Genomic DNA, 20,756 nt, shown 5'->3' on the forward strand with positions numbered 1-20,756 from the left:
TCAACAAAGCCAGAAGCTGGTTCTTTGAAAGGATCTGTAAAATAGACAAACTACTGGCTAGACTGACGAAAGAAAAAAAACAGAAGAGGCAAATAACTAAATTAAGAAACGAAATTTGTGACATTATAACCCATCCAACAGAGATAAAGAAGATCATAACAGATTGCTACATCAAAAACTGTACTCCAACAAATCTGAAAACCTAAATGAAATGGACAAATTCCTAGAAACACGCTAACTACCCACAGTAACACAAACAGAGGTAGAACGTTTAAACAGACCCATTACAAAAGAAGAGATTGAAGATGTTATCAAAAAACTGCTAACAACAACGACAATGACAAAAAGCCAGATGGTTACACTGGAGAATTCTACCAAACATTCAGAGAAGAGTTGACCTCAATCCTACTCAATCACGTCAAAAACATAGAAGAGGAAAGAACACTACTGAATTCTTTCTATGAAGTCAACATAACCCTGATACTGAACCAGGCAAAGATATCACAAAAAAGGAAAATTATAGACAAATAACCCTTATGAACATAGATGCAAAAATTTTCAACAAAATTCAAGCCAACAGATATTAGCAACAAATCAAAAAAATCATACGCCATGATCAAATGGGACTCATACCAGAATTACAAGGGTAGTTCAACATTAGAAAATAAATCGACGTAATCCACCACATTAACAAAAGAACCGTACGATCAGATCAATTGGTACAGAAAAGGCATTCAATAAAACCCAACACCCTTTCCTGATAAAAACTCTCAGCAAAATAGGAATAGAAGGGAAATTTCTCAACATAATCAAGGGCATATATGCAAAACCAACAATCTACATTATACTCAATGGGGAAAGGTTGAGAGCCTTCCCTTTGAGAATGAGAACAAGACAAGGATGCCCATTATCTGCACTCTTATTCAACACGTAACCGGAAATCCTATCCAGAGCAGTAAGAGAGGAAAGGAAGAAACAAAAGCATCTCTATTTGCAGATGACATGATCTGACATATAGAAAACCCTAAATATTCCACAAGAAAACCACTAGAACTAATAAAAGAATTTAGGAACATTGCAGGTGCATGATCAACACACAAAAATCAGTTGGGTTCCTCTACACTAACAAAGGTAACTCCGAAAAAGAAGTCAAGAAAATACCATTTACAGTAGCCCCTAATCAATAAAATACACAGGAATTAACATAGCCAGGGACATAAAAGCCTTACACAATGAAAATTATAAAACACTACCAGAGACTAAGAGGCCTACAAAGATGGAAAGACATCCATGCTCATGGATTGAAAGACTTGTTAGTGAAAATGTCAATTTTACCTAAAGCGATCTACAGATATAATATAATCCTGATACAAATTCTAATAGCATTCTCTACTGAACTGGAAAAACTAACGACCAACTTCATATGGAAAGAAATCCTGAATAGAAAAAGCAATATTAAAGAAAAAGAACAAAGCAGGTGGCCTCATACGCCCCAATATCAAAACATACTATATAGCCATTGTAATCACAACAGCCTGGTACTGGTTCAATGATAGACATACAGACGAGTGGAATGGAATTGAGAACTCAGAGTTAAAACCCAGCCATCTATGGACAATTGATTTTTGATAAGGGGTCTAAGTCCATTCAGTGGGGCAAAAACAGCCTCTTTAACAAACGGTGCTGGCAAAATTGGATAACCACCTGCAGAAAAACGAAACAGTACCCATATCTCACACCATACACAAAAACTAACTGAAAATAGGTCAAAGACCTACATATTAAACTACATAGGGAAAAAACTATAGGACCTAATCTTTTGTAAAAATAGGATAACAGGCATTTCAACAAATGCATGAATAGAAGACAAAATAAATAAATGGGATCTCTTAAAAATTAAAAAAAAAAAATTATGCTCTAGTGGGATGCAGACCCCAAATTCTCATAAAAAGACCAGACTTAATGGTCTGACTGAGACTAGAAGGACCCCAGTGGTCATGGCCCCCAGACCTTCTGTTAGCCCAGGACAGGAACCATTCCCAAAGCCAACTCTTCAGACAGAAACTGGACTGGACAATAGGATAGAAAAAGATGCTGGTGAAGGATGAACTTCTTGGATCAGTGAGACTATGTTGGTATCTCCTGTCTGGAGGGGAGATGAGAGGGCAGAGGGCGTTAGAAGCTGGCGAAATGGACACGAAAAGAGAGAGTGGTGAGAAGGAGTGGGCTGTCTCATTAAGGGGACAGCAATTAGCAGTATATAGCAAGGTGCAGATAAATTTTTGTATGAGAGACTGATTTGATTTGTAAACTTTCCCTTAAAGCACAATAAAAAATTTTTTTTAAAGTTATGCTTATCAAAAGACTTTATCAAAAGAATAAATAGACAACTTACAGACTGGGAAAAAATCTTGGGAAATGACTTTCTGATAAGGGTCTAATCTCTAAAATCTATAGAAACAACTCAACAACAAAAAGACAAACAACCCAATCACAAAATAGGCAAAGGACATGAACAAAACCTTCACCAAAGAGGACATTCGAGCAGCCAACAAACATATGAAAAGACGTTCATGGTAATTAGCCATTAGAGAGATGCAAATCAAAACTATAATGAGATACCATCTTACCTTGGCTAAAACAGCACTGAGTTAAAAAACAAAAAAACAGATAACAACAAATGTTGGCAAGGATGTGAGGAGACTGGAACCCTTATCCGTTGCTAGTGGGACCGTAAAATGGTACAACCACTATGGAAAATCATATGGAACTATCTCAGAAAACTAGAAATAGAACTACTCTATGATCCAGCAATCTCACTCCTAGGTATATACCTATACCCTAAAGACCTAAAAATAATGACACAAATGGACTGGACATATGCACACCTGTGTTCATTGGTGCTTTATTCACAGTGGCAAATAAATGGGAACAGCCAAAGTGCCTATCAACAGATGAATGGACAAGCAAATTGTGGTACATACATACAATGGAATGCTATGCAACCATAAGGAACAACGATAAATCTTTGAAACATAACATGGATGGACCTGGAGGGCATAATGTTAAGTGAAATAAGTCAAGCATAGAAGGACAAACATTACACAATCCCTCTTGTATAAGAAGACAAAAACAGACAGAGATCAATGTTCACGGATGGTTACTTGGTGGCGGAGTACATTATAGACTGTAGAGACTCATTATTTTTGGTTATGGGAGAAGTGGTACCAAATGTGAATGCAGTGAGTACAGCACAACCAAAGTAAAAATGAGTGCTTGAGCACATATGGATGGGTGTACGCATATTGTTATATGAGTAGGAACAGTTGTGTGCACAGGGAGAACAGAAAAAAGTATCTATAGGCACATACAAATACAAACGTGGGTGCAAGCACATATATGCATTGAAGACACAAATATAGATAGTCCTCGGACATAACCAAATGCCTTCAAAGATTGGTTTTCTGGGTTTGGAGGCTTAGAACCACAGTCTCATGGGACAAGTCAGTCCATTGGGATAACACAGTTCACAAATGTCATGATCTGCATCCTAGTGAAGTGGGCAGTGTCTGGGATACTAAAAGCTTGCAAGAGGCAATCTAAGACACAACTACGGGTCTCTACTCGCCAGGAGCAAAACAGTAAGAACATAACCAAAAGCACAGATAAGAAACAACTCTACAAGAAACACAATCTCATCTACCCTGAGACCAAAAGAACTAGATGGTGCCTGGCTACCACTGACTGTTCTGACCATGGACACAATGGTTGGTTCAGGGTACAATGGAAGAAAAATACGGAGCAGAACTTATATCCTTATAATTAAAAAAAAAAAAAAGCCAGACAAACTGGAACAGTAGAGAACAAAGGACTCCCTGAGACTACTACCCTGAGACACTCTTTAAGCCTAGACCCAAGCCTATCCTGAGATCACCTTTTACAAAATAGCAGAGTGGCACACAAAATAAAGGATATTACCCATGAGATTGGTGCTCTACTTAAAAACCATCAGTATGAGACCAAAAGGCCAAGAATTTCTCAAAAGCTAAGATGAGAAGACAAGGGGGCAGGGAAACTAGAGTACTAGAAAGTGAACAAACAGAACATAATTAAAGGGAATGTTGATACATTGTGATACATGTCACTAAATGTCCCCCAAAAATTTGTGTGGAAATTGTCAAATGGGAACCTAACTTGCTGTGTAAATTTCCAACAAAAACTCAATAAAATACTATTTAAAAAAAAAAAAAAGTTCGTAAATTAATGGAGAACAAATTGGTAACATTCTGGTCTATCGCTACAAGTGTCACCCACTCTAGCACAACAACCGCAAAAACATCAGTTTCCAAAATCACAGTGGCCCCAGGACTTCTGTGAAATGCAGCAGAGATGGATCCCAGGCACCAGGAACAAGCCCAGGAGTTCCTGTACCTGCCAGGGACCAGGGCTCCTCTGCAGTGAACGACTGGGTTGCAATAAAGCGTCTTTTCCAAATACATGACACTTAAGAGAGAAAAAAGTGTTCTCAGTTCATTGCATGTACTTAAAACTGTCATATTTAAAACACCGCATTACTAAATGTACACCCAGTCTTGCTATTTATTTGTACATGTGGAATGACACTGTTTTTAAATTTTACGGTTATTAAAAGAGGTTTAAAATAGTATGTTTGGTTGAATTCTTTTGGATGTTTCTATCTGAACCTAGTGAGAGGTAATTTGGTCTAGCTAGTCTGTTAAAACATCATTAAAGCTTCTAATAATCTTTGCTCCTATGGAAGCTCATTGCCCTGTACCCCCTTCACAAGAATAAATCTTTTTATTTATTATACACGTTGTTCATGATATAAAAGAAAAAATACTATATAATTTTTCATAAATTCTCAAGTGGTAAAATAATGGCATTTATATTCAGGGAGTCTTAAACTAGCCGTTCTCACCAAAAAAGAGATAACGTTTCCTAGATTATAAGAATAAGCCATTTTGCAGGTACCTATTTTTTTTATATTATTAAGAAAAGACTCAGTTTGAAACGAGACTGGACCGCAAATGAGCTAATGCTCTTTCAAGTGATAATGAGAACATGAGGAGTAAATAAGGAGGAAGACTTACCAAAAAGGCCTTCTCATTGTTGACTTGTCGAAAAGTAATTCACTGTAAGGCAATTTCTTAAACTTATCTCTGCCAACAGCCACATAGAACTGCCCATTCTCCAACTCTGCCCCGCTTTCAACAAGTTTTCCTTCTAAAGTATAAAGTCTGTCAAAATATTAATGCCAACAATTAGAATCTTTACACCCATTTATAGAGTTACTTAAAACTGCAAAGTCAATAAAAACATTCTCTTCTTAATTTAGTTCTTTTTTGTTTTTTTTTACTTTTCTAATTATTGAACTATCAATGTGTCAAAGTCATTACATTCAAGTAAATGCCAGTGTTATAATGTAGATTCAGTTAGTATCTGGCTGTAGAGTGTTTCATTCCAATGAGCCTGACAGTCTAACAGAAGGATGCCCTATGACTGCTGTATGAAGATCTCAGAGGAGAAAAAATTGACTTTGTTCAGGTTTGCGGTGCTTTAAATAAAGCTCAGCCTCCAGTGAAGATTGATTCTTCCATTTATGTTTTGTGAGGGCTTTTAAGATGTACTTTCTTCATCTATTTGTCAGGCTGACAAAGCTCTGACTGCATTCTGTGTAAGAACAGGCGCCAGCAAAAGTATTACATCCAAACGAACAGGGATCTCGGTCAGAAAAAAAACGAGGTGAGAGGGCAGGAGGGAAAAGAAGCCATTGCCAGTATTAATGAGGCAGAACAGCATAGCATTCACGCTTCTTTCTTTTTTGGCCCTCCCTCGTAAACAAGAGAGTGAACATTCTATCTTCCCAGAATCAAGGGGTTTCACAAGAACCCCCCTTTACGGTAAAACTGCTGCTCCAAACTACAATTAATATGTTAGTTATTAAAAGAACAGTGATAGCTTTACCACACGATTTAAAGTGTCCACAGAACTTTTTTAAAGAATAGGAAAAAACAGACTGAAAACTAAAATAGAAAGACAATGCATATTATTGAAGGTTATAAATAAGAGTGAGCAATTGGTAGGATTTTAAGGGAATCATTAAAAAAAAAAACCCTCAAACTTCTTATATTACATGATAAATGTTAGTGACATTTGCAAAGGAAAAAAATTCATTGGTCTGTTGGTTTGTTTACTGATTACATATATACGGCCATGGGATAAAATACAGTGAGAATAGTCCCCCTGATTTCCTGAAATGTGTTTGCAGTTACTTAGTATATAGTTGCGAAAGTCCCTCTCTTTATAACATTGTGTTCCTACAGCACAAGTCTAAACATCAACACCTAACCCAGATTTCCATTTTTCCTGCCTTGACCTAGACCAAGGTTTTTAAGCAGTGGCACTACTGTTGCAGGGATGAAAAGAGGCTGTCCTGTGCATTGTAGTATATTCAGCAGCATCCCTGGTCTCTACCTACTAGATGCCAGTAACACCTTCCCTTTTGTCAAGCCCAATGTTCCCCAGTGTTCCCCAAAATCGCCCCTGGTTGAGAACCACTGACTTAGACCCAGACCCAGACAATCTTCCTTCACTTGTCTTCAAAATAGGAAGATCAGAATCATAGATAACATTTATAGCTAGAAATCAGAAAGCCAAATAGCTGTGGACTCTGGAAGCAGTCAGGATTTAGCTGGTTTCCTCTGCAGGAAGGAAGAGGGTATTGGATAACCCATGATTTTAGCCTCTTTTTTAGTCAACATGACTCTTGTTGACCTGCTTTCTTCCTTTGCTACAAAATACAATATACATCAACAGGGAGTTAAACCGATTTGTATGGGATGCCTTTGATATTTTAATATACTGATTCATAGACTCATGAGAGTCATTAATGGCCTGTTAAGAAAGAGAAAAGTGCACACGTCTCAAGTGAACAACAGACAAATCTCCCTCATATCTGGCATTATATTTAGACTGAAGTTTTTCTAAGTATGCAAGTGTTTGAGGAACATACAACCATATTTTCATTTCTCTATTTGTACCTGTATATATTTTTATTTTTATATGTAAATTTGTTCATATCGATATATGTATGGATAGGTATATATGAGCTTGCAATTATGTGTATATGTTCTTGTGAGCTTAATACTATCTGTTTCTTTATTGGGTGGATTAACATGCGTGTGTGCATCAAAAGACCAAACTATATATCATTATCACTATATATATAACTATTGAGACCCTCTTTTACACCTGACACCAAAATGAAATCCAGAAGGATCAAAGATTTAAATGAAATTAAAAAGTACAAGAAGAAAACATGGGAGAATACTTTATAATCTCGGGGTGAGAAAGACCTAAGCTAGTCATAAAACTTAATGATCATAAGGAAAAATTAATACATTTGATTGAATCAAAATTCAAAATATCTGTATGCAAAAAAGAAACATACAAACTGGAAATGTACTTGAAACTCAGATAAGAAAGGATCAATTTCCCTAATATGTAAAGAGCACCTACAAATCAATAAGACAAATGTGCAAAGGCTATGACAGATAAAGTATACCTAAAATGAAATACAAATATGTGGCATTTATTTAGAGAGTAGCTTAATAGTTAAAACCACAGGATCTGGAGCCAAACTGCCTACTAAGCTTGAATCCCAGCACTGCTATTCACTACCTGCATAATCTTGGGCAAGTAACTTTCCCCTTCTCTGCCTCACATTTCATGCCTCTTAAAAGAGAATAACAACAGTACTTGCCTCGTATCATTAAGTTAAAAATATAAAGCACTTGAAATAATAACTGGCACAGAAGAAATGCTCGATAGATGTTGTTATTGTTGTATACTAAATAAATGAAAACCGAAAAACAATCACATACCATTTTTATGCAACAGGAGTGTTATTTTCTAAATGCAGATGACAGTATGAGAATACAACACAAATTAAGTGAAAGTGTAAATAGTACAAACTCTTTAGAGGACAATTGGAAATATTTATCGAATTCGAAGCTACATATTCCACTCAACACAGCAATTCAACTTTTAGACATTAGTCTCCCAAAAGACTCTGCTTATATACAAAAACATGCACATGTAACAGCAAAAGATTAAAAATGTCCTAAATTTCCGTCAAGAGGAGACTTAAAATAAATATAGGATACACCTATAAAATGGAATGCTATGTAGTCATTAAAAATGATGGTATAGAGCTATTTGTGCTAAGATTAATCTCCAAGATTTGTTGTTACAGGAAAAAAGCAAGGTGCATATATAAGCTTTCCCAATTCTGTTTTTAAGAAATAAAACATATATGAGCATGCATATGCATAGAGTATTTTTGGAATGACACCAAAAAAAGTATTGGAGAAAGGGGTCGGGGTCGGGGGTGGAAGAGATACTTTTGATTTATATTTTTTGTTTTTTTTACCACGTGCAAATATTATTTTCCATTAAAACACCTAACTATATTTAAAATCCCCATGGCTGTGAAACTCTATATATTAATATACCTGAATATACATAATCTGCATATACATGTAACTAAAAGACATAATATGCAGTCATTTGAGAGCTTATTTTATCATATGTGTCTGTAGGGATATACATACATGAAAATAGGCATTGCCAGTTGCCATCAAGTCAATTCCAACTCATGGCACCCCAGCATTTGTCAGGGTAGAACTGTGCTCCATAGAGTTTCCAATGGCTGATTTTTCAGAAGTAGATCATCAGACCTTTCTTCTGAGGAGCTCCTGGGTGGATGTGAACCTCCTGCCTTTCGGTTAGCAGCCGATCAAGCTAAACGTTTGAAGCACCCAGTGACACCATAAGAGCTTCAAAGTAGGAGTGGACACTACCAGTTGAGTACAATGGAGAGACTAGGGTGAGGACAGGATTCAAGAACTACCAAAAAACTCTTGAGGGAATTTCAAATATTTGTGTGTATGTTTTTAATATAAATATTCTTAATATGTTGTGTATAAAAGAAAAAAACGCTGCCATCAAGTCAATTCTGACCTGATGAACTGCCCCATGGGGTTTCCAAGCTGCAGCTGGTGGATTCGAACTGCCAAGTTATAGGTTATAGGTTAAAAAGAAAAATATAGGTTAGCAGCTGTTATTACTTTTAACCACTGCGCCACCAGGGCTCCATGTTGTATATATTATATGTAACCCTCCCACCTAAAGGAAAATAAATAAGTCAGCCTCCACCAATGGATAATTCCATAGATTTCACAATTTAAAAGCCATGATTTTAATCTTTTCTTAAGTTACAGAACCCGAGAAAAGTGCTTTTGATTACTCAAATTTAGACAACCCCACTGAATATCCTTTCTCCAGCATCTTCCTTAAACCCACTAACGCTTCCTGACGTGTGCCTTTTTTACCCCAGGCAAATAGTTTGGACTATCTCCTGATATTATGATTTAAGAAGCTAGTGCTCTCAAAAACAACAACAAAAAAAGTCCTCAACAAAAACAATGTTGATGCTTGTCCCTTTGCTCTAAATCAAAAGAATAAAAAAGAGTTAATATTTGTTGATGTGCTACTACCATGTGCAAAGAACTGTTGTAAACTCTCTGTATGGATTACCTCATTCCTTAAAAAACCCTATGAGGTAAGTATTATTATATGTCCATTTTACAGATAAGGAAACTGAGGCATACAGAGCCTAACTGGTAGATTGGAATTCAAATCTAGGAACAAGTGACTCCAGAGCTTCCTGGAAATATCTCCAACAGTTCCAAAAACCATCCACTTGCAAGATTACTTTGACATACCTATGGACTGCCCCACTCCTCAGAGTTATTTTTTCTGTGACCATTTGTAGTACATGATCCCACTGACTCAAAGCTTTTCTTGGGATGAGGAGGCGAGAAGCTGGGCTTATGAGGTCTCCATTTGCAATCAAGCTGGAAAAAAAGGAAAGCCCATGAGCCAAACCTTTTGAAATAGTTATGCCGTTACAAAGACTAGACGGGCCTATAAACAAGTAATAACACACATGGGGAAAGTGCCTCTTAGTTCAATCAAATATATGAGACCAAATGGGCAACTCCTGCCCAAAAGCAAGACAAGAAGGCTGGAAGGGACACGAAAACCTGACAAATGGACACGGAGAACCCAGGCTGGAAAGGGGGAAAGTGCTGTCACATTGTGGGGATTACAACCAATGTCACAAAACAATACGTGTATACATTTTTGAATGAGAAATTAACTTGAGCTGCAAACTTTCACCTAAAGCACAATATAAAAGAGAGAAGAAATAAAACAAGTTATTTCAGAAAAAAAAAAAAAAGTCAAAACAAATCCCAAACCAAAAGGGAAACCAACAAGCCAATTTCAAATCCAAATGCAAAAGGGCTTCAACTTACAAGATAGTGCAGGGTTCCTGGAGTGGTTTTCTAAAGCGAGCTGACACATTGATCCTACTGTGGGTTACTGGTTTTACCTACAGAGCAAAGAAAAGAAAGATAAATTATTGCACTTATGTTAGTTGTTGATTTTGTTTGTTTTGGGTTTTTTTGTTTCCTTGTTTTTTTTTTCTAATAGGAAAAACTACAGGTTTCCAGAGAACTGGTTGAGATCTATTGTGCCTTTGTTAAAACCTTGCTTTTCCCTCCCACTTATAAAAAACACTCTCAGCTCACCCTCTATCGATATTACACGCCCTTGACAAAGTTCTCAAGAAAAGCAAAATTTCACTTAAGCCCTGGGCATACTGCTCATGATCTGTGCAAACAAAGGAAATGGTTAGGGTATTATGAGAATTTTAAATCAATTTTTAAGCAATGCTTTCTGTAAAACAAAAATAAAATAATCCTATAAAACCTCTGCTAACCAAGAGGTCAGCAGTTCAAATCCACCAGGCACTCCTTGGAAACCCTATGGGGCAGTTCCACTCTATCCTATAGGGTCGCTATGAGTCAGAATCGACTCAGTGGCTACGGGTTTGGTTTTTTTGGATGAAACCTCGAACCCTGAAATGCCCTCCCCTTCCAGTCACAACATACTATATTTGGCTCCCCCCCCCATTACACCCGTTTTCCATTGTCCCCACCAGGCCCTCAACCCCACCATATTCTCTTAAGGCTGATGCGTGAGCTTTGTCTTAGCTGTAATTCCTCCCCCATCCATCCATCAGCCACGCAGCCCACCAGCACCCCCAGTCCCTACAGCGCTTGCATCTGCCTGGGTCCGATCACATTTCCCTCTTGCTTCAAGGGCAAAGGCTGCTGATGGAGAGAACCACACAGCCCAGCTGAGAGCCTTGCCTGAGAGAGGGCTTTGGGCATCAGCTGGACCTCAGTGCTATTCAGCCATCTTTCTGCTCCTCCCAAGTCAACTATGTTTACATATCCTACTGAGGACAGTCCAAATCCTTACCTCTCATCCTAAACCCTATATCCCACTCCTGATGTGCTCACTCGCAACAGGTAATTTCCTTCAACTTCAGGAAAATAGAAACCAACAGCCATGAAGCCCTTCAACTTCCCTTCCCTCCACAACCCAGTTCATCCACATCTTCATTACTTTTTTCCTTTTCCTCCTGTCTCAGAAGAAGCACCCTTATCCCTTTACAAAGTTAGCCCCACAACTAGACTCTTGACTTTTTTCCCCCTGCAGCCGCTACTTGCTCCCTTAATTATCCACGACCCCCCGTCTAGTGTCTTCGCTTTCTCCCTTGACCCTGTGGCTCTCTCAAGTACTCCCAGTTGCTGTTGAGTCGATTCCAATTCATGGTGACCCCATGTATGTCAGAGTAGAACTGCTTCGTAGGGTTTTCAATGGCTAATTTTTCAGTAGATTGCAAGGTCTTTCTTCTAAGGCACCCCTGGGTAGACTCAAGCCTCCAGCTTTTCAGTCAGCAGCCAAATATGTCTACCGTTTGTATCACCCAGGGATTCCTGTTGAGTACTATCCTTCCCCTGCCTCTCACCTCCATTATTCATATTCCTACTTCTTCCCACCTGAGCCACTCTTCAGTCTTCTGCTACCTGGTTTCCACCTACATCGCTTTTAAGCATGGCGTACAAGAACCGTCATGGCCAGCCATTGCTTACTTGGTCCCTTCATCTCCTACCAATACTCCTTCCAACCAAGCTAATAGCTGTGCACATTAGTCAAACAGCCAGCTCCCCACCATTCCCAAAATACACCCTGCTGTCATTTGCACGCCTTTGCTCATCTTGGCCCCTTTGCCTAAGATGCCCTCCCCATTTCTCCAACTGCTAAAATTCAATTTGTTATCCAAGGCCCAGCTCAGGTACCACCAATCCTTCCCTGCTCATTCTTCTTTAGCTTTCTATCTCAGACTGCTGCTATAGCACTAATGATAGCTTCTTGTTTCCAATCTTTTGTCTTGATTTGAAAGGAAAACTTAATGGCAAAGGGAATTGATAATAAAAATAGCATTGTGCTATTACTTCGAGCACACACTGTACTTAGTAATTTACATACTTCATATATCACTTAATCATCAAAACAATGCCATGAAGTACTATTGCTATTTTGTTGTTGTTGTTGTTAGGTGCCATCAAGTCAGTTCTGACTCACAGTAACCATATGTACAACAGAATGATCTTTGTTATGCTTGAGCCCACTGTTGCATTCACTGTGTTAATCCATCTCTTTGAGGGTCTTCCTCTTTTTCGATGATCCTCTACTTTACTAAGCATGATGTCCTTTTCCAGGGACTAATCGCTCCTGATAACATGTCCAAAGAATACCGGAAGTAGTCTCACCATCCTTGCTTCTAAGAAGCATTCTGGTTGTACTTCTTCTAAGACACATCTGTTCAGTCTTTTGGCAATCCATGGTATATTCAATATTCTTTGCCGACACCACAATTCAAAGGTGTCAATTCTTCTTTAGTCTTTCTTATTCATCGTCCAGGTTTCACATGCATGCAAGGTGATTGAAAACTCCATGGGTTGGGTCAGGTGCACCTTAGTCTTAAGGTGACATCTTTACTTTTTAACACTTTAGAGCGGTCTTTTGCAGCAGATTTGCCCAACGCAATGCATCTTTTGATTTATAACCAGACACGTGGGGGACTATTATTACGTAGCCTCATTTTACAAATGAAGAAACTGGGTAATTGATTAGTTTGCCTGGGATCATACTTAATAAGGGACAGAGTTGTCAGAAAACCTACATCCGTAAGCCTCTAACTGTAAGCCTCCAACTGGCCACCATGCACTTTGCTAGTTATTTTAGAGATCTAAAATTAGCCCTAAATTATTTATGAAATGCTCCCTTCTGTCCGTTATGCCACATTTGAGAGAAAAGAGTAGGATGAATTCTAGTCTCCGGTGCCTGCAACAGTGCTTGGCAGTGCCTGCTAGTTGCATAGTCAGTGTTCACTGGAATTTAATTAAAAAATATATATACAATTTAGAGTAAACTTTTTAAAACTTCAATCAATATATTTTTGCATTTTAAACCCAAAGGTTCTTGGCCCTATACTAATATTTACAGTGACACTGACTTTATTTAAATGTTTGATAAGTAATACATATACCTGGAACGATATTCAAGTGGTTAGAAAGTAAAATATAGTGAAAAGGAAGTTTCCTTACCGCTCCTGTTCCGCAGCCTCTGAGTTGCAACCAGAGTTAGTAATATCCCTTCAAGGATAGTCTATATGTATATACATTCATATTCTTTGATGTAGACATTACATATAATAATATATATGATGTAACATTATAATCTTTTTTGGCAATATTAGTTACATAATATGTGCATTACTATGCATTGATAGAATATATTAACATATCCTATAATATATTATAATATTATATATAATTTTAAAAACACAAGTGATAACGCTACAATGGATTTCCTTGCAAATAAGCATTTGCACAAACATCTATCTGTAGAATAAATTATTAAAATTGGGAATTTGCTGAAATAAAGGGTAAGCAATTCTTTCCATCTAACGGAATTGTTGCAAGCTTATTCCTGATCTATTCCCAGTCCCTTATCCTGTAGCATTAAAAAATGAGTCAGACTTAAAAGGAATGCAGTTTGGGGGCCAAGGTTGGGGTTTACCATGTCCCTGGACAATTATAAATCCCTTTGGGGATTTCGTAGAATATTTGCTTACTGTTAAGGCTTAGCATGATTTAACTGAAAATGGGTCTTTGTCTATGTGAAGAGCAATTTTTAATTTTGATAGATATCACCAAATTGCTCAAATCCTCACATAGTGCTATCCTACTTTTTGATCTTTGCCAAGTGATAGGAAAAAAAAAGGTAATCTCACTGTAGTTTTAATTTGCATTATCTTATTACAAATAAGGTATGTTTGAGTTCTGTAATCTGTTCATACCATATTTTTCCATTGGTCTGATTTCTTATCATTGATTTGAAGGCATTCTGTATACATTAAAGAAAGTAACCCCTAATCTGTAATATGTATTGAAAAACATTTTTCACAATCTGCATCTATCTTTTGACTTTGTCATTTACTTTTTATGATGCCGACTTCTTAATTATTTGTTTACAGAGACAAGTTGATTAATACTTTCTTTTATGACGTTTGGACTTTATCATTTCAGGGTAAAGAAGTTCTTTCTATGTGCAACATAAACCCAAACGCCATAAAAGAAATGATGGTTATAAAAAATGTCTTTCCACTTTTTCCTAATGGCTTTAGGACTTCAATCTTCTTGTTTAAATCCTTGATCTACCTGGAATTTGATTCAGTTCAAGGTGTAAGTCACTTTTAGTTCTCAAGGAATATCCTTCTCACTGGAAAGAAGGGGCTGTCCCACGCACCCCGCACAGGGCTGGGCACAAGACTGAGTGAGTGAGTGCGTGCATAAATTCCCAAGTCTAGGACTTGCCCCTCAAACCTCGAAACCTCTTTACCATCCCGTCTATTCTAACTCATGGCGACCCCATGTTTTACAAGTTTTTCTTGGCTGTTATATTTATAGAAGTAGGTCACCAAGTCTCTCTTCTATGGTGCCACTGGGTGGGTTCAAACCGGCAACCTTGTAGCCTAAGACCCTCCATAAACTAGATATAGCCTCGCATGTTCCATTACAATTCTCAGAGGCTCTAGCCCCAGCCTACGTCACCAATCACCATTTGCCAAATATACCTTGGCCTTGCTTATTCTGTGCCTTTGCTATTTCTTGCTCGTGATATCCTCTCATCTCTTAAATATAACTATACTGCCTCCCTGACAGCTCTATTTAACATCCCTGGTTCCCTATTGCCCTTCTCTGCTTTATTTTTATTTTCCATATCATTTCTCACCATCTGATACATTATATACTTTGTTTTTAATTGCCTGTCTCTTTTTTTTATTTATTTTTTGTGCTTTAAGTGAAAGTTTACAAATAAGCCAGTTTCTCATATAAAAAGTTATACACACCTTCTTATTTATTCCTAGCTGCCCTTCTTCTAATGAAACAGCACATTCCTCCTCTATGTGCTGTGTCCATTCCTGCAGCTCCTGTCCCCCTCTTCCTTCTCATTTTGCCTCCAGACAAGAGTTGCCCACATAGTCTCATGTGTCTACTTGAGCCAAGAAGCTCACTCTTCACCAGTATCATTACCTATCTTATAGTCCAGTCCAATCCCTGTCTAGAGAGTTGGCTTTGGGATAATTGCCTGTCTCTTGATGGCACACAATAACAACTATTAATTTTTAGTTACTCTAAAAAATAACAACAATGACAATTATTTTTTTGTTTCTCTCAATATTACCTCACTATGTACTAAGCACATTGTTCATAACAGTTGTTATCTTTTCAAATATATATGCCTTACCTACTGGCCTTGATTGTTTAAGACTTTAGCGGATTGTTGAATTAAAGGTGAAGGCAAATAAGTTATGTAAATAAATAAGTGCTCTTTTTGAATTGGCTAAAAAAGGCTACCTTGCTTTACAAACATACACATCCATAAACAACATATATAGAAATGTTTTAATACGCATGATTGTTGAAATAATAATATAACTTTATTCTAAGTATACATAAACGAGATCCATTTCTAAGTGTATCTTTAAGTCTAATTTGTAGATAAGTTAGAATAGGTACCTAACGGTTCTTATTTAGTGTCAGTCAAATGTTTCCCTTAGCATATATTTTACCTCTTTTTTTTTTTTTTTAAGTGGTTAAGTGTTCAGCTGCTAACCAAAAGGTCGGCAATTCGAATCTACCTGGCGCTCCTTGGAAACCCTATGTGGCAGGGTCGCTATGAGTTGGAATTGACTCAACAGCAATGGTTTTGTTTTTGTTTTTATGCATATGAAACACTCAAGAAACACTTCCAAACCACGCAATGTTTTCATGAGCGTCACAAAGTAGTGTGTGCATTTGTTATTAGAAACCATTGTGTTTAACCCAAAATTTTAACATAATAGGCTTTATGGCAGTCTGTTCATAAGTACAAGTTGTCCATTTAAGTCTGACGCTCATAACCCAGGGACTGCCTGTAAATTGTTGCTTGAATTAAATCAAACTGTCTGTTTTGAATGATAGTTGTTTTCCCTCATTCAGCAAGGCAAAAATATTCTCCAACTATTCATGATTATCCAGATGAATTGAAGATTAATTAAAATAACTAAATTAGTCTGCTTTCAGATAAACTAGTAAATGAAAAACAATCCAAGTAATATATCTCAATTCTAAAAAGTGTGTAAGACCATTATATAAAATAATTACATACATTTTGTAGTAAATATTTTTGTTATTTAAGATGCATTCTTGTAATGGCATTTTAAACCATAAGTTTTTAAAAAATTAAACCAAATCACTGCTTATAAAGGAAGCTTTTCCAGAGTATTTAACTAGGATGAAGTGTTGGTCACTTGGTGCTGTTCTAGAGACATTATGGCTTTAGGTAATAGGAAACTTAACAACAAATTGGAATATGATTTTTAATTTTATAAATTTCCTCCTTAGCCCATACATGTTCCCCTGCCCTTTGAAAATAAATAATATTTCAAATATGAGAATAATGTTAAATATCAACACACTGAGTTATGGAGGGATGGACGTCTAGGAACGGAGCACACTGAGGTACTCCCACTCGGACCCCTGTGTACCTACCCGAGGACAGGTCTCTCTGATAGGCAGGCTGAACAGCATTAGTTTTGTAATCTGTGATTATGAAACCAAATCAAAAGGAAATGTGTCAATGGAAAGCTTAAATGTTCATTTTTGTACCTAGCAGAGCTAATGCTCCTAGTTGACTTTGTCCATTGGTAAGGGAGCCACCACCAAGCAATATCTCCCTGATATTGGACTAGATTCAACATTACCTTGGAAAACCCAGCTCTTTGAATACTGAGAAATAGGTTAGCCTAGTGAATCTGCAAGAGAAATCATGCTGGAGAAGCCAAGGAAACACTCACTTTCACTCCCCAAATGAAGATTAGATAGATGATATATAGACAGTCAAACAGACAGGCTGACTGACTGTCTAAATATTTGGCTAGCATTTTTCTCAGAAATATTTCCAACGTCAAGGGTCACAAAAGTGACTTACCCATGCTCACTTTGTTAGAATGGGGTAAACCAAGACTCTAGTGTGGGTCTTTGGATACAAATCATATGCTGTTTCTAATATGCTGTCTCATATCTTATTTAGACTTTACTTATGGCACAGATGGCCATGCAAAAATAAAACATTTCTTGTGAACCTAATAAAGCCAAGTAAGTAATTTAACTCAAGTTCACAAATTTCTCAAGACACTTAGTAAGACAATGTCACAGTTGGGTCAACGTTCAAGTTAAAATCTGAATGACTCAAAAATTGGAATTTGTGTGTTACAAAAAATAACCCAATAAAACTAGAATTCTTACTTTAAAATACATATTTTGAAAACTAAGATCAAGGTCTATAAACAAAGTAACAAACTAAAGGTCTGAAATTCTAAACTCCAGCACTGGTGGCAAAACTTTTTATGTGAACCAATTTAATTCCTCAGACCTCATTTTCTTGATCTGTAAAAACAGGGATAATGTTGCTAAACTAGCCCAAAGGGATGTTCCATGAACTAATTAATGAATGGCAATACCAGTCCCTGGGGCTGTTAGGCTGAATGCTTCAGAGAATCCATCTGCCTCAAATCTCAGTACTCTCCACCTCTTGAAATTCTGGGCCAAGAAAACTAAACTCAGTCTAAGAACCTGAGGAGATGATCCTGTTAAGCTGATACCATCACAATAATCTAATGACTATTATCCTCTCATAAAAACTAATTATACACCATCTAAGATAATACTATTGGTCTCTACTTGCCTGGAGCAAAAGAGAAAGAAGGAGACCAAAGGCTTGAAAGAGAAGCCAGTCTACAGGACCAACTGCCTACATGAACCATGACCTCACTTATCCAGAGACCAGAAGAACTAGATAGCGCCTGGCTACCACTACTAACTGCTCTGACCGAGGCCGCGATAGATGGTCCTAGGTAGAATGGAAGAAAATTGTAGAAAACTCAAAATCTTAAAAAAAAAGGCCAGACTCATTGGACTGACAGGGACCTGGGGAACCCCCAAAGACTATTGCCCTGAAATACCCTTTAAACTTTGAACTGAAACTAATCCCAGAGGTCACCTTTCAACTAAATTACAGATTGGCTCATAAAATAAACAATATCACCTGTAAGTACAATGCTTCTTTAATATATTAAAAAAAAAAAAAAAAAAAAAAGACCTATTTGAAACCAGTCAACACTTACCCTAAAGCAAAAATGGGGGTGGAGGGGAGGGGAGGCAGGAAAGCAAGAATAATGTAATCAGAACAACCAGAATGGAAATATGAAAATGTTGAAACAATGCAGAAAATGTAACCAATGTTACTGAACAATATGTGTAGAAATTGTTAAATGAGAACCTAATTTTCTGTGTGAACTTGCACCAAAAACTCAATTTCTTAAAAAACAGATTATATAATTCAAAAACTCAACTTTACCTCATTTTTTACAAAAGATACCAGGTTTTTGTGACTGACTGTAAGATGGACTTAATCACTTAGGGGGGATAAAGGTACTGAAGTTATTTATTTACAAAATAAAGCCCAAGGTACACAAAAAGCTTTCAACTCTGTTCTGCTTATCGTATGTATTTAAGGGAAAGTGAGTACTCAAAATCATAATCTTTGAGAAAACTTTTTGTTACTGCTTTGCAAAAATAGCACACAAGATCAAATAGGATTAAAATACTTAATAAAATTTCACCTCCACTTTTTGATAAATGAGGGAAAAAAAAGGTCAAAAATTTTTTTAAAGGTGCCAGAGCAGAAAATAATTTACCTGGGAGTTGATATACAAGAAGCATCTGTTATAGATTGTTCTAAAGGGATTTAAAAAAATAGTCATCTGGCCTTTTTTCCTCAATATTACTGTTTTTTAAATGGAAGAATGATTCGCTAAGGTACCTGACATGTGGTATGATCCACCGGGCTAACCACATCCTGTTTTTGATGGTATGTATCACAACTGGCAATTGGAAAGTGCCTCTATCAAAACATTTCATGCTAGGCAAGTTTCCTAAACTTCATGAAATAAAGTCAGTTTTCATGGAGATACTCCAGATTATAGACTGAGAGATTTGAAAAGGAAAGAATAAGACCTGAGAACGATGTCCAGCCTTAAAAAAAAAGAAAAAATAGTAGATTCACTCTCTCCTTGGATTTCTGAAGATGGTGTTACACTAAATCCTAATAAATAGGAATTTTCTCATACTCCAATCTGTAGATCAACACAGATATTCTGAGAAACAAAAATTACTAGATTGGGTGACGTGATACTATGTATAGAAAACACCAAAGAATCCACAAAAGAGCTAGGAGAGCTAATAAAAAATTCAGGAAAGTGGCAAGGTATAAGGCCAACACACAAAAACCGGATGGACTTCTAAATACCGGCAATGAGTATTCTGGAAAAGAAATTAAGTAAACAATTTCATTTACAATAGCATCTAAGAGAATAAAATACCACTACCAGTTGCCACTGAGTTGATTTCAACTCATAGTGACCCCATGTGTGTCAGAGTAGAACTGCACTTCATAGTTTTGGAAGTAGATCTCCAGGCTACTTAGGAATAAATTTAACCAAGGAAGTGAAAGACTTGTATACTTTTAAACTATAAAACATTACTGAAAGAAATTAAAGAAGACCTAAATAAATGGAAGGACACACCAGGCTCATGGATTGGAAGACTTAATATTGTTACGATGTCAATACTACCCAAAGCAATCTACAGATTGAACACAATCCCTATCAAAATTAAAATAGCCTTCTTTGCAGAAGTGGTAAAGCTAATCCTCAAATTTAAATAGAACTGCTCGGGGCCCTGAATAGCCAAAGCAATCTTGAAAAAGAAGAACGAAGTAGAAGGACTTACACTTTCAGGTTTCAAAACATATTATAAAGCTACAGTAATCAAAACAGCCTGGTACTGGCATAATGATAGACATATAAACCAATGGAATAGAATTAAGAGTCCAGAAATAAATCCATATGTATATGGTCAATTAATTTTCGAGAAGAGGGCTAAATCCATTCAATGGGAAAGAATAGTCTCTTTAATAAATGGTGCTGGGACCAAGTGGATTTCCACATGCAGAAGAATGAAGTTGGACCCATACTTCACAAGCTATATGAAAACTAACTTAAAACAGGTCAAGGGTCTAAATGTAAGAACTAAAACCATAAAACTCTTAGAAGAAAACATAGCGGTAATTCTTCAGGGTCTAGTTTT

At 36.9% G+C, this 20,756-nt stretch overlaps 1 protein-coding gene across 1 annotated transcript in view; it reads right to left on the reverse strand.

The window, feature by feature from the left end:
• The window catches only part of DCDC2 (doublecortin domain containing 2), a 220,107-nt gene that overhangs the window by 132,095 nt on the left and 67,256 nt on the right, over positions 1–20,756 (reverse strand). The window contains exons 3-5 of the mRNA XM_003416442.4: positions 10,401–10,477; positions 9,807–9,938; positions 5,112–5,258 (exon numbers count right to left, since the gene is read on the reverse strand). Of these exons, the coding sequence (XP_003416490.1) occupies positions 5,112–5,258; positions 9,807–9,938; positions 10,401–10,477 (356 nt within the window). The remainder of the gene's footprint in view (positions 1–5,111; positions 5,259–9,806; positions 9,939–10,400; positions 10,478–20,756) is intronic.

The sequence above is a fragment of the Loxodonta africana genome, chromosome 1, assembly GCF_030014295.1.
Source record: "Loxodonta africana isolate mLoxAfr1 chromosome 1, mLoxAfr1.hap2, whole genome shotgun sequence".
In the NCBI taxonomy this organism is placed as follows: Eukaryota; Metazoa; Chordata; class Mammalia; order Proboscidea; family Elephantidae; genus Loxodonta; species Loxodonta africana.